Source organism: Myotis brandtii, unplaced genomic scaffold, assembly GCF_000412655.1.
Source record: "Myotis brandtii unplaced genomic scaffold, ASM41265v1 scaffold103, whole genome shotgun sequence".
Lineage (NCBI taxonomy): Eukaryota > Metazoa > Chordata > Mammalia > Chiroptera > Vespertilionidae > Myotis > Myotis brandtii.
Genome location: NW_005353460.1, coordinates 5,117,341 through 5,132,960, shown reverse-complemented (window position 1 = coordinate 5,132,960; position 15,620 = coordinate 5,117,341). Strand labels below are relative to the sequence as shown.

The following is a 15,620-nucleotide window of genomic DNA, read 5'->3' as shown; positions in this document are numbered from 1 at the left end:
GTTAGAGCTTGATAGCAAACAAGAAAAATGTACTGGTCCCCTTTGTGGGAGAAAAACAATTACAGTGGGGCCTTGACTTACGAGTTTAATTCATTCCGTGACGGAGCTCATAACTCAAATTACTCGTATGTCAAATCAAAAAGTGAACGAGTGAGACACGTGATGCTGGGCTGATGTTGTGGCGTTCACTGTGACGTTCGCTGCGCCAACTAGCGGTGGGGTATCTGAAGCTGGCTCGTAACCCGAATTTTAGCTCGCAACTCAAAGTAAAAAAGCGGCCGAGAGACGGCTCGTATCTCGAAAAACTCGTTAGTCGGGACACTCGTAAGTCAAGGCCCCACTGTAGTTGAAATAAATCTTAAATGATTTTTGGTGAAGTTCTGGTAACTGACAGTAACTTGGGAGGGGAGAAATGGTGGTATCTGTGATTCAATGAACTTTTATATCTTACCAGTGAAAATTATTACAGCAACTATTATTTTTCATTAAAAACTCTATTGTTTATTTTCTTTGATTTCTTGGAAGGGAAATACCATTTCACTACAAAATAATTTGTAGTTGATGAAGAAATAAGATTCAAAAGGTAGTATCATCTTGTTTGTATAGTCCTTTGCAAGTTACAAAGCATTTCTAGAAAACTAGGGCAAAAAGTGAAATTTTTGTTTGAAGTTTGAGAGGCCATATTTTGTACATATGGGTACAATTAGAAGTCGTTTTGCTTAGGGAAGCTCTTTCTGATGGATTACAGCCAGTTGCTACAGATTTTATATAAGAGGTAAACCACACACCTGTTCTTCTATTTAAGTTTTAAGTATGTATTACAAAATCGAATACGGGCCAAAGAAAAAAATTAAATTTATGAAGGCACTATTTTTGGAAAACTACTGAACCATCCTCAAGAGGATAACCTTTGGTGTATCTTAATTGACTAATTTGTAATTGGTAATTAGGAGGAAAGGAAGTGGGAGTAATGTTGGTTTATAGCATAAGGGCAGAAAATGAGAAAATAAAAATTTGCTTTGAAGACTTGCTATCATCTCATCTCTTAATTCTCTCTAGTAAACCCTTAGTGAAGTGTGATTAAAAAATTTAAATATATTTTCTAATAAAATCAGAACAAAATCATCTGATAATAGTGCATTAGGTTTTATTGACTACGGTACAAGCTAAAACATGAAGAAGAAACAATCATTTAAAAACACCAAAGACCCTTACATAGCAAAGGTTAAGAAATAAATTAAGACTCTTGTTGGGCTGTGCTGGGGAAGGATAGGCCTCATTCACTTCGATCCTTGGGCTCTCGGTATTTCCACTGGATGTAGTCAAAGATGTCTTTCTCACTATCTACTGGCAGGGGTTCTCCAGCAACTCCTACAAGAGACAAAAGAATCAAAAGTTTTAGAGGGTGCAGGACTGACATTTGTATAGGACATACTTGTAGAAAACAAAGAAAATGGCAACCAAGTCACTAAAAAAAGATCTTGCCCACCCCCATCCTGCCACACGAGCGCGGGGTTGAGGTTTGTCACATATACACCAGTGCTACAAAAGGAACCTGAGTGTGCCAACCATGGCCTTTGAAGTTATCCAATTCATGATTTTCCTCTCTGCTGAATCTCCATGGGAGCCTCATGGGTTATATAAAATACTCTAGTTAGTTCCTTTACAACTCAAAATGGGGTTCCTAGACTAGCAACTGGCATCACCTGGAAGCTTACTAGTAAAGCAGACATTTGGGCCCCACTCCAAAGCCCACTGAATTAGACTCTGCATTCAATGGGGTCTTCACGTGGTTTGTATCACACTGCCATGTGAGAAGTACTGCCCTAGTCAACCAAGGAAGAAAGCCCGATTTTATAATTTTTAGGACAAAATAACAAAATCTTCATTTTCCTAGTACAGAGCAGTAAACTACATAGTATATTATGAAATGTTAATAAGATAAATAAAGCAGGGATTAAGCTATTCTTACTCTTTAACTTTAAAGCATGGGGCCAAAGCTACCAAATTTGGCTTGGCACCAAAAGCAACGATACCTGGATTCTTCAGAAGTCTTGGAGATGCATTTTAAAAAACAAAACACTTAGACCAATAAAGTTTATTTTTACTGACCATCACAGGTGGAAAGAATTTAATCCACTGTGATAGAGCTAGAATTAATTCCTGTCATCACGGGCCTTCAAGGGAGAGCCTGGGACATGTGTGGATTAAAGCCCATTTGTTGCCTGATGAACTAACAACACAAAGAAACTAATTAACTGGCATAGTTATTTAAAGGCTTTTTAGAGAAATCAAAGTTGCTAAACCAAAATACCTTGAAAATAACTTTCTTTTCAGATGACTGGGGTTTTCTCTAAGGAACACAAATACTCACCAGTGACTCCTAGGGGACGGATCGTGTATTCATTGATTGTGAAACCCTTTTCTAAAGCATGAGTTCGCATATTCTTATTGAAAATATCACTCCCCGTGAAATAGAGAACACCACAGTAATATTGATCCTTGGGTATCAACCTAAAAAGAAATGAAAAGCAGTGTCACTTATTACAATAACTTTCCCCAGGCAGGAAATGACTTTTGAGCTGTGGAAGGCATCCTGTTGACATGGATAGCTGGAGAAAATAAATTAGATTCTGTAGACAGTTATTATTTACATATTTTCAGGCTAAACATTTTCTACAGCAAAAACATAAGGCACTTCAGAATGAAAAGGGATTCTGGATATTTATGTGAATTCCAAGATAAATAGAGGGAGGGGGGAACGGAGAAAAGAAGGGAAAGTTAATAGGTCAGCAACAAATACCTGATATCAATTCTCCTGTGTGGATATTCCTTTCCATCATTTTTACTGGGAAGTTGGCAAACACCCTAAAATGGATATTTAAAAGAATGTTTGAAGATATTTTTAAACTGAAAGCTTAATTTTAATTAAATGTTGTTAAACATGAGGTTAGTTTGTTTTAAATGGAGGCAGTTTTCTAATTTGGAGCACTTTTAATTTAGTTTCTCTATGCACTGTACATTATCACTACCTTCTTATTACACTTCCTGATAATTAAAGAACTACATGAAACAGCAGGCAAGGATGAGAGTGATGAGGACTTGGCCTTTGTGAATTCTAAACAGCAAGCTAATTGAGGAAAGCATCAAACATGAAAGACAGACCAAAACAAACAGAAAAAAAGCAACTTGGAAGAATGATTATTCGGGAAAAAGAAAACAAATAAAAAAGCTATGATAGAAACAGTAGGAGAGTTTGAAATTGTGGAAACCTCTCAGAAACGAGAAGACCAAGAGAAGAAAAATCTAAGGTAAGAAAACCAGGGGATTATTTTCTTCAAATTGTGGAAACCTCTCAGAAACGAGAAGACCAAGAGATTATTTTCTTCCTTCTCTACAAGTGAGTTTTCATTATACTTCTAGTTTTCAAACAGATATTTTCAAGGTCTGTTTTGTTATCTTTTCCTTTTTCAGAAAAATAGGCAAAAATTCTGGACTAGTCAGCAACCCATAAATATGTAAAAAGAACTACAGACATAAATAAATTTCAAAATAAAACTTTCAAATGTCACATTCTAAGAAAAATATACAACTGTCAGGCTTCTGATTCTAAAAAGTAGTTGAATTGGTACACATATCCCTAAAAGCCATACTTTTTCACTCAGCAACATAAAAAAGTTAAAATCTAAAATCCAAAATGGGTTGCTATGGCTGAAAGACTAATGAAACCTATTTATCTTCAAAATATGAAAACTACCTTCTTTGGCATTAATAAGTCCCAGCTCAACCTTCAAATGGATCAGAAACTACTTCTATCTGGAATTACCATGAGGTATTACCTTTCAGATATGGATGTTTCGATGCCACAGGCAATGATCTTACTGTTTGTCACATTAGAACTGGGACTTCATCTAATGGCTTTGTTCCTTTCTTCAAGGCTAATTTTATTTCCTGCACTTTTTCTGAAGTACTTATGTTAAATAATTTCTCTGTATTATTGTACATTATTTATTAGATAGAGTGGATGAGTTTTGTTTGACATTTCAATTAGGTAGCTTCATGCAAGTATCTGAAATAAAGCCCCTCTCACTACCTTAGGGTAGACCTCAAGGTACCTTCTATTATCTCTTGAATCCTTACTGTAGATATTTCACAGAAAATCATCCAAGGGCAAACTTGCACAAAATGTTAAAGTTTGAATGGTATTCATATATAAATCAAACAGGCATCGAAATGCAGAGGAAATTGTTTTGTTTTGTTTTTCTTTCAAATAGTATATTCACAGGAAGAATAGCTCACTTATCTAAAGACCATGATTTTACAAGAAGATTTGGAATAACCTGGCTTTCCTAAGGTTTGATTACTATTAAAGGAATTAATGCTTTGAAGATAACTTGAAAAACACATAAATGGTCATATCTTGAAAACTATTTAATCAATAGTTATAGGAACAAGAGGTTTTTTTTGTTGTTGTTGTTTTTGTTTTTTTTTTAAATATATTTTATTGATTTTTCACAGAGAGGAAGGGAGAGGGATAGAGAGCTAGAAACATCGATGGGAGAGAAACATTGATCAGCTGCCTCCTGCACACCTCCCACCAGGGATGCGCCCGCAACCAAGGTACACGCCCTTGGCTGGAATTGAACCTGGGACCTTTCAGTCCACAGGCTGACGCTCTATCCACTAAGCCAAACCGGCTAGGGCAGGAACAAGAGGTTTTAAGATCAAGTGGTTATGGAATGAGAAGCGTTTTTTTCACTTTATAAATTGAATTCATTTTGCAGCCAAAATCCTTTCAGAAACCTAGAGATCGTAACTTCTTTGGATTATCTCTGCCAATGTTCATGCACTTAGGGTCACTGCTCTCTCTTCCCCCCAGGTATCTGCTTGGCTAAATCCCTTACCTCAAGTCTTTCTCCAAGTCTCATCTTCTCTGCCTCTGACTACCTTGTATAATACTGTCTCCTGCATGCCCACCTCCCCATGTCCTGCTCTCCCCTTTCTTTTTAAAAAATAGTAATTATTACCTTAACACACTATACAATTTACTTATTTATTAAGTTCACCATTATTAAGTTTCTTTCCACACTCCCCAAATATAAGTTCTACTTAAATTCACTGATATATCTCAAACTCCTAGAATGTGGAATTTAGTAGATGCTTAATACATATTTGCTGAACTGACTGAATATACCTTCTCCCCCTATTAACACTCATTCTCTCCATTTTGTTCTTTCATATCATGAACAATAAGGTCTGACCCAGCCTACTCTGTAGCAGTCCCTGGAATTTGGCTGCCCATGAACTTTCTGGGCAAAGGTCTTGTCTTTTTTGGATTGAGCAGCTATTAGGAAACCCATTTCCACCACCGTCAGTAAATCTTTATGCTCACATATACTTGGCTACCCACCTTTCCTTTCCAGGTTACACCCAGCTCACCAGCTTATAATTTTTCCTTGTATTCTTGCTAGCTGGATTACTACAGCCTTTGTTGGTTTTTCCTCTGGATCTCTCTCTGAGCACCACCAGAATATGTTCAGATTGTAAAAAAAATAATAAAAAAATGCTTCTGCTATTGCATTGTATAAACACCTTCCACGGTGCTAAATCTGAAAGCAGGTGGTGCACTCCCCAGTAGGGATCCCAGCGCCTCTCACAGAGATGACTACTGCAGGAGAGTGAGGCCAGAAGGGGAACCCAGAACACGCCCAGGCATACAAGGACACTCCTACTATGAAAAAAAAAAAAATCCAACCTGTCTAGCTCATATTGTTTTTAGGATTTTATCTGACTGAATGTACTTTAATTGTAAGAATTATGCATATTTATTTTGAGTAAATTAAAATCAATCTAAATTTTAAAAAGATATCCATGGAGCATATATAAACCCTATTTTAAATAAGATCTCATTTGTGTATATACTTTTAGAAACAGAGTAAGTGCTCAAAATCTGACAGATTCAGGAAAACATATTTAATTCTCAAAGACTGACTAGAATTTTTATTCTTACCTTTCCCAAAGTTCTTTTAAAAACACTGATAAAGTGTGATTAACATAAGCAATATACTTTCATAGCCCATAAAAATCACCAGGCTGAATTTAATAACAATGTTTTTACACGTTAAATATACATACCATAAAATTACCATTTTAACCATTTATATCTGCCCCAAATGAAATTATGTACCCATTTAAACAATAATTCCCCATGCCCCTCTCCACACAGACCCTGGCAACCACCATTTTACTTTCTGAATGACATGATATTTCAATTATCCATCTCAACCATCTTCTTCTACTATTGGTTAAAACCATTGTCAAATTTATGCATGAGACTTGCTAATTCTATCATGTCTATTCTCCAAAAGCAGTCTTTTTCCTTTCAGTTATGGAACTTGGAAAAATGGGGGGCACCGAGAAAAGGGAATCCAAATGATGTATATATAAGTGACCAGTAGAAAAAAGGTAAGCTTTTGATACCTTAATCCTAGATTTCTATTTGCCTTCCTGTCTATTTTTACACAGGGCCATGTATTAACCTGTTTTTAATCCATTTGCCATTTTTCTTGAATTTTTAAATTTTAATTCCCTAGAAGGACTACAGGATTTTGACAGCTCATCATGATGGGTTTCACTTTGAAAATCTCTGCAAGTGTCCTGCTCTATGAACTCCCCTACTATGAACACATTCTACATTTGTTTCTTTCCCTGTGTGTTCTAGCACATACCTTGGTCCTTTTCTTTATTTGGTATTATAATAAATTAGCACTCTTTAGGCAATTTTAATCTCCCTTATTTTAAAGAATTCTGAGTTAGAGAATATAAAAACATTTATTTTAGGAAAAAACTTATATGTCAAGGTCATTATGGATATTTTGAAAATAGCAGAGTATTTCTAATAATCTATTCCAATAGCACAGATATTTACAAGTGGGGAATTTAAAACAAAATTCTTTACTAAAATAGTCTGAGATTAGCATTCTGCTAATTCTTCTTCTTTAAGGCCTCATGGATATTTATTGATTGTAACATTAAGCTACAGTGAGGTCACACACTCACAACCATTACTAAACAGTCTTTAAAGTTTTTTCCCGATGTGTTAACTCAAACGAGTACTTACCATGAATTTTGTTTCACCTTTTGACAGAGTATCTGTAATAAAACAGACCTTTTGTAACTGCTCCACAACACGATGTAACAGTTTTGGCTGTAGAATCATAATTAGGGAATAAGAAAAAGAGCAATTACTCTGTTATGGCAAGAAAACATTTTTAACACAAGTTTTCTGATTATCTGTGGAGAAATGCCTATTTTCCAATGTTCTGAGTAAGTACTTTTTTCTTTTAACAGGAAATTCATCTTATTAAACTTATTTTTAGATACCATCATCTTTCACCAATATCATGATGCTCCCAAACATCATTTGTGTGTTTATTTGTTTCATTAAAACAAAAAAGTTAGCTGCTTCATCTTTAAAAGGCATATATTCAAAATAAAAAATGTTTTGCCTTCTTGGGATTTCTAATAGAGGTAAAGTTTCTAAATACAATATTATGGATATTTCTAAAATATCTATGATAGACAATAGATAATTCAGGAAATATTTTACTAAATTTCATCTCTTTCAAATGTTAGATTGTCCATCCAATTCCTTGTAGAAAAGTATGTATCCCTTTCAACAACTTACTTTTTGCCTTTCACATAATTCAATCAGTACCAGCTTGACTTTTCAGAAAGATTAAAACAAAAACTTAGGCCTGCCAGCATGGCTCATTGGTTGAGTGTTGACGAAGAGGTCATGGTTCCATTCCTAGTCAGGGCACATGCCTGGCTTGCGGGCTCGATCCCCAGTAGGGGGCATGCAGGAGGCAGCCAATGAATGATTCTCTCTCATCACTGATGTTTCTCTCTCTCACCCTCTCTCTCTGAAATCAATAAAATATATATTTAAAAAAATAAAACAAAAACTTATTCTGAAAATAGACAATTATCATTTAGAAAATGATGCTCATTGCTATGTAAGACTGATCACATTGATTATAAATTGAAGTACCTGTTTGTTTGACTCAGAGGTAAAACTTGGATGGGTCAGAAGAACATCCATGTCACCACTGGACTCTGCACCTATGACAACAGAGAAAACGTATGGAATTCTTCACGTAAATTTACCTATGAGACAAACAGAACCATGGGGATGACACACATAGAAGGGCCTTACTTCTCATAGCATGTGGCTTGCTGTGTATCAAAGTCTATGTTTTGAAAATATTGATTCCAAGGCCCTACTCAAGGATATTCTTATTTAGTAGATTTGTAGCAGGGTACAGCAATGTGTATATTTTTAAAAACTTCCTAGGTGTTTTGGATGCACAGACGTGAATAACTTGTTAACTCTAATCTTCTCATTCTGCAAATATGGAAAACAGGACGTGGAGTGACAAACTTACTTAAAATCGTGTAGTGACAGATTTGGCCTGAGAACCCAGGTATTTTGGCCCCAATCCAATGTTCTTTCTACTTTTCAGTAATTATGGATTTAGTCCTTTTCTATCCCCACCTCTAGATTCTTACAGCAGCTACCCAGAGAATTGCTTATAGCCTATCACCTACTTCCAAGCAAAACTCCAGAGTGCCCAGAGATTCAGTCAGATATCTTTCTAAAAGTTTTAAAGTTTTTCTACTCTAATTATTAAAGTTTATATTTTTAAATTTGTGTTACCCTTCTAAATTTTTGAGACCACAATTGTATAGTTCTAGCTTTGCTTGTATTCACATAGTAAATGGACATCAGCAGAACTTGGTTGTTGTGAGAATTGGTTTTGAACTGGTGCTTCTGAGACATTATTCTTAGATCGATTACAGAAAACTTAGAAAATACAATAAGAAAAACAAACAAATGAAAACTACCCAGATTCACTTGCATCTAGACAGACAACCACTAGTAGGATTTTAACACACCCAAAATTATTATAAATTTTTATTAAAATTAGTCACTAAAATATCATCCTATAATAAATTCAGTATGGATTTCTCTAATATATTTCCATCTATAAATAAATAAACTTAACTAATACTACTGGATCTTAGGAAATCTGTTAAGTAACACAAATTACATCTTTTTTGTTGCTGTTGTTAATCCTTACCCGAGGATATTTTTCCATTGATTTTTAGAGAGTGGAAAGGAAGGGGCAGAGACAGACACAAACATCGATGTGAGAGAGATATCTATTGATTGCCTCCCACATGCACCCGGACTGGGGCCAGGAATCAGCCTGCACATGCCCTTGACCAGAATCGAACCTGAGAAGCTTCAGTCTGTGGGCTAACGCTCTATCCACTGAGCTAAACTAGCTAGGGCACAAATTACATCTTTTTAATTCATCTTTTTTATATACACTAAGCAATTTTAACATCAAGGCATCAATAACCTGAAATTAAGAAGTGTATTACCTCTTCTGAAACTGCCACAGACTGTAGCTATGTATTCAGAATCCACTTTTTTAACTTCGTTTAGTACAATATCCTAATAGGAGAAAAATTAAGTCAGTATTCTAAAAATGGCTTTTCAGAGTGACACTGTCAATTCTAATCAAAGAATACAATTCAGCACACTCTTACTTGCATTTGTAACATCTCTTCACGAGGAATTCTTTTCTCAAAGTCCTCAAAATATCTATAAAGACAGAATAAATAGATAAGACTTTTGTGACATTTAAATCTTCTTAAAAAATAAATTTCCTACTATATCAAGTGTCCTTATACCATTAGAGCATTCAAAAATCAAGATTAAAATTCATTAAGACAACAGTAAAATTGAGGGTGAAGGTTTATTCCTCAAACTTGATCAAAATCCTTACAAGCCATCCTTTCCACTATTCCAGAAATTCCATCTAAACTTATTTATAAATAAACTTCACATTCACATACCAAGAGTAAATAAATATATTTAAGTTAGCACACTTCCAAATTAGACTGATCCCTATTGACAAGTCAAGGGGTTATAATTTATTGTCCTTAAATCATGTAAAATTATTGTATTTTAAAATACCTTAGTAGGATCTTGCAACATAAACAAACCCAGACATTATTCTAATTGAAAGAAGCCAGTCACAAAAGACCACATATTGTATTATTTCATTTATATAAAATGCCCAGAATAGGCAAATCTATAGAGACAATAAGTAGATTAGTGGTTGCCAGGAGCTGGGGGGGTAGAGGTGGAGGATTGGCGAGAAATAGGAGTGACTGTTAATGGGTACAAGAAACAAAAATGTTCTAAAATTCGGTTTGTGATGGTTATATAACTCTGTGAATATACTAAAACCCCTGAAAAAGTAAACTGATGAACAAAATAGATCCAGAGACATGGAAGCATGCAACAGACTGACAAATCTCAAAGTGGAGGGGGAGAGGGGTAGGAAGGGATTAAACAAAGAACTTAGATACATATATGTATAATCCATGGACAATAACTTGAAATCTCAAAGTGGAGGGGGAGAGGGGTAGGAAGGGATTAAACAAAGAACTTAGATACATATATGTATAATCAATGGACAATAACTTGGTGAAGGCCTGTAGAGGGAGCAGGAGTGGGGAGAAGGGGAGGAGGGGGTCAATGGGGGGAAAGGGGACATCTGTAATACTTTCAACAATAAAGATAAATTAAAAAATTAAAAAATAAAACCAATGAATTTGTACTTTAAATGGTTGAATTGTATGGTATATGAATTATACTTCTACAAGATTGTTATAAAAATATTATCTAAGTATGAAATAACATCTAAGAATAAAGCACTGGCTCAAAACGAATTCTCACAACAACTAAGTTCTTCAGAAGACCTCTATTTACTATGTAAATGCAAAGAAAATGAGAACTATACCACCCTGGTCTCTTAACTTGCTCAAATTTTTGGAAGGGCAGTGTAATAGTATGGTAAGGCATCAACAGAAAAGTGCAGGTTATTAGGACTGAATCGCCAACAAGACTATAGGACTGGAGGAAAGAAACATGCTTATGCATGTACATAGCTTATGCACTATGTATTTTAAATAATTAGAAAGGGGGTTCCTGATTATATCTGTACACAAAATAAATAACAGCTAATGCTGACATACAACATGCCTATTAATTATTCCTTTACTGTTATTTAAGTGCTTGGTATTTTTCTTCTTTTTTTTAAAATTTAGTTTTTCAAGTTCATGTCCTATCTTCTGAGGTAGACTCTAAACTTCGTAAGAGCTACGCTGAGCCTGTTTATATCCTTACCCCAGATCTAGTGCAGTGCTTTGTATAATGTAAGCATGAAATAAACACCCACTGACTCACTGATGCACTCAGTTCTATGCATTTTCAGAGGAAATTCCTTACAAAAGTTAAGAGAATGAGGGAAAAACTCAAAAGAGGCAAATCTACAGGAGTCTGCAACACATCTTAGCATTTCTGAACAGAGAAATGGTTGTTTAGCTAAGTTTGAAGAATTATGATGTATGAAAGAATGGCTATAAAAAATTTTACTTTTACGTCTCCAGTGTCAAAGAAAATTTGCCACCTTACTTCAGCCCAATTCGCTGATGATGGTTCAATTTATCTTCATTTTTTCTGAGATCTGTATAAAAGATAAAGTTGAGGTGCTAATTCAAACATTTTGTGGGGAAAATGGTAAATTCAGCGATACTATTTACAAAAAAAACTACATGGAAAATACATTAAAATTACTTTGAAAAGACAGTAAAAAAATTTACCTAAAAGAATTAGATAAAAGTGACTCTTCAAATTAACCTAGTAAAACCTAACAGTTATTTCATGATCATTTTTATTTACTGAATCAAAAGTTCAATTAGTTACATGGAACAGTAGATTAAACATACCAAGATCATACCAAATTTTACTGACTATAGCAAAAAGCAGCCTTATAAGAACTATATTGCTTAATTTATGGTTAACAGCAGCAGCAGTAGTAACCACAACTTCTGAATGTATTAAGAGTAACTAAGTTCATTTGTGTTGCTCATTTGTTTATTCACTCCTTCATTTAGTTAACATTTATTGAATACCAGTTTGTGTAGGAACTGTGCTAAAAATCTTGTTAAAAAGAGATGTGTTATCTTTATTTTTTAATTTTAAAAACTGTCATAACATAACATATCTTAAATCTAAAAGTGACTTAGTTCCACTTAGATGTTCCTTTATTGGGCATGAATACAAGAGTAAGCTTTTAAAGATAAGTATGCTTCACAAGCAATTCCTATAATCACCCTCATATTCACATAAATTCTCTCTGGAAATATAAAATGGAGAAAAATAAGTATCTTTATAATATATGGAGCACTGAATATTTCTCATAGTTGTATTTACACAGAAAACACTGAAGTATATGAAACAGAAATATTGAGTCTGTTTTATGTATATGATATATCAACAGTTATATTACAGGTCTGTGAATTGAGAAGTAATGTAAAAACCCTACACAAGTTAAGAGAACGAGGGGAATTAGAGTAGATCCTTCACACTCCCAAGGGATGCAACTGAATACCTTTGAAAAACAAATTCTTGACCCCATTTTCAGTATTTCACTCAGATAAACCATATACACTACAAGCAGAAAAGCACAACCCTCCGAGATGCAGATGTAAAGAGGTCATTAACTAGCCACGTGACTCACACAAATTCTTAGTAATATTACTAATTAACCATACTTCTTAAGAGTCGGTTACTATTTTTAATTACTTTAGTAGGTACCAAGCATTCTGCTAAGTGCTTTACATACATTATTTCATTAAATCATATGAGACAGAAATTATACCATTTTGTAGCTGAGAAACTGAAGCACCATTCTAATGAATTCATTGCTCACAAGTAGTTGAACCCACAAATATTAAACCCTAAATGCCACAGATATACTGTAATGAATCTATACATACATATGGCCTTGAAAATGTATGAATAAATTATATTTAAAGGATTGCTATATTAGGTTTAAGAAAAGTGTTTCGGAATTACTATTTTTATCACTTCTTTGAAAGCAAAAATTCAGTAAGCGATACAAGTCTCTTACAGAATCTTTCTCAATATACTTGGCTTTTAAGCTGAATGTGTAGGACTTTGTTAACAGATTAAAATTTTATTAACGAACAAAGTTTATTTACATCAACTAAAATCTGCAAATGAAATCATTGCCTTAAAACCAAAAGCCACTTCTTCCTCTTCTTGATTTTCTTCTGAGTTAAGATGGGAATATAAACTACTCTTTATATCTATTCTCTAATGTAGAGTTTAAAAAAATCATATCATTTGTATCTAATTGAGAAGAGGTTTTTTGTTTTGTTTTTTGATATGTTTTTATTGATTTCAGAGAGGAAGGGAGAGAGAGATAGAAACATCAATGATGAGAGAGAATCATTGATCGGCTGCCTCTTGCACGCCCCCCATTGGGGATTGAGCCCACAACCCAGGCATATGCCCTTGACGGGATTCAAACCCAGGACCCATGAAAAACCCAGGACCCCTGAGTCCACAGGCCAACGCTCTATACAATGAACCAAACCAGCTAGGGCGAGAAGGAATTTTTCAAGTTGTAGTTTGTTAGAGCATTAACAGTCAGTCAGGACAACATTTAATCTGGAATTACATACTCACCTTCTAATGTTTTAATTCCTTCATCTACAAACTTCCTTGCAGCAGATGGACTATAAGAAAGAAACACATTATTTCATATCAAACAAAACTCAGGATTCTTGAAACAAATAATTATGTCTTCTCTTTCAAACATGAAAGAGTTACTATTGAAGTGAACAAGACTTGCTAAAATGGCGCATGGTAATTTGGGTAATGTTCAATTTCATCCAAAGAGAGGAATTCTTGAAGCCTCAATCTAGGAATACAACCATAAACTTAGACATGAAAAAGATGTCTCAACAATTGTGCCCATGTCTTTTACTCATAAAAGACATACAGGTACTTGAAAACTGTTCATTCATTCATGAGATTTACTGAGGGCCTAATATGTACCAGATAACACTGCTAGGTGCTAAAAATACAACAGGAATAACACAAATAAGGGTGCTGGTCTTACCTACATACATTCCAGTGGGTAAGAGAATGAATAAATACATAATAAACAAATAAGAAAATACCTGGCAGATGAATTAAAATAGAGTACCATAGCAGAGTGGTTAGGTACTACTTTAGATTGGGTGGTGAGGGAAGGCCTCTGAGATATTGAAACTGAGACTGGAATGACAAAGAGCCTATTCACAGAAACCGCTTGTCACAGAAACCGATATTCATGGCAGGAAGGCAATGTGGCATAGAAAAACAGAACTGAAAAGGGAGTCAGGAAACATAGGTTCTAATTCTGATTCTGCCACACTTATCTCACTCTCTGTATTCAGTTTTCTTGTCTGAAAAAAGAGAACAATATAATAGATGCCCTGTAAAACAACATTTAACTACCACTGTATAATGGCCTTGGGTCCCCAAGGACTCAAGCTCATTTTCAGTAGACTAAGTTTAAGAATTTAATCTATTTTAGAGTAACTTTCCTAAAAACGTTGCCATATAAAAAATCAACATTATATCTAAAAATATTCTCATTTCATGAAGATGAGAGTTAAGCATTACAGCTTTAATATTTCAATGTTCATCTTTACTTTGTCTAGTATCAAAGAAGCCTCCTTTCATGCTAGTTCAACTTTTAAGATAAAGATTCCTTCATTAAAAAATGCCTGAGAGCTTGTTTCAAATTCATAAGGTACTATGCTAGGTGCTATGGAAAAAAAGCTTAAATGTTTAAGATATCATGCTCAGAGAGGCAAATGAGGTTTAATCTGGAGAATACAATAAGATGTACAAAGAGCAAGTGTTAGTGGAGTTTAGAGGAAGAAGAAATCATTTCCGGCTGGGGAATCAAACTGGTTTCACAAAGGAGGTAACACTAGCCTTGGATGAGGCTTTCACGGTAAAGGCAACATCTAGAGAACCAGCCTCAGACATGTAACATATGGAAAAGCAAACTGTATGGGCAAAGGCACAGACGTGGAAAGATGCAAGTTTTGAAGAGAAACAGCATGCACTTTGGTTTGGCTGACATAAAGATTAAACCAACCCTATATTGTGTCTGCTTAAAAAATAGTTCTTGTCCTGGCTCAGTTGGTTGGAGTGTTATCTCGTAGACCAAATGGGTGCTGGTTTGAAATCCTTCCTCTCTCTCTAAAATCAATAAAAACATATCCTTGGGTGAGGATTAAAAAAAAAAAAAAAAGATAGTTCTTACCCAATACCAGTAACTCGAGTCAGGAAATTGATGGATGAACTTGTATCATCCTGCCGAATCTTTAAGGGAAGAAAAAAAGCATGACAATGATTTAAGAATGCTTCAAGGGCTCAAATGATCTTATTGGAAACATACCAATATTTACATATGTCTGGATAACTCTTAAAGGAGTATTCATATATAACCTAGGTGGTTATCTACACTAATCTACACTAATAAAAGAGAAACATGGTAATTGGCGTACGACCGCTACCCTTCCCATTGGCTAATCAGCATATCCTTATGCAAATTAACTGTCAGCCAAGATGGCGGCCGGCAGCCAGGCAGCTGGAAGCGAGCATGAGGCTT

At 34.8% G+C, this 15,620-nt stretch overlaps 2 protein-coding genes across 2 annotated transcripts in view; one reads left to right on the top strand and one right to left on the bottom strand.

Annotated features, from left to right (window-relative positions):
* Nucleotides 1-15,620, top strand: part of ANK1 (ankyrin 1, erythrocytic) — a 624,245-nt gene that overhangs the window by 50,579 nt on the left and 558,046 nt on the right. The gene's annotated exons all lie outside the window — the stretch shown is intronic.
* The window catches only part of POLB (polymerase (DNA directed), beta), a gene marked incomplete at its 5' end in the record, with an annotated part of 21,819 nt that continues 7,324 nt past the window's right edge, over nucleotides 1,126-15,620 (bottom strand). The window contains 10 exons of the mRNA XM_014536588.1: nucleotides 1,126-1,371; nucleotides 2,375-2,514; nucleotides 2,804-2,868; nucleotides 7,121-7,207; nucleotides 8,054-8,124; nucleotides 9,451-9,523; nucleotides 9,619-9,673; nucleotides 11,555-11,606; nucleotides 13,637-13,686; nucleotides 15,273-15,331. Of these exons, the coding sequence (XP_014392074.1) occupies nucleotides 1,277-1,371; nucleotides 2,375-2,514; nucleotides 2,804-2,868; nucleotides 7,121-7,207; nucleotides 8,054-8,124; nucleotides 9,451-9,523; nucleotides 9,619-9,673; nucleotides 11,555-11,606; nucleotides 13,637-13,686; nucleotides 15,273-15,331 (747 nt within the window). The remainder of the gene's footprint in view (nucleotides 1,372-2,374; nucleotides 2,515-2,803; nucleotides 2,869-7,120; nucleotides 7,208-8,053; nucleotides 8,125-9,450; nucleotides 9,524-9,618; nucleotides 9,674-11,554; nucleotides 11,607-13,636; nucleotides 13,687-15,272; nucleotides 15,332-15,620) is intronic.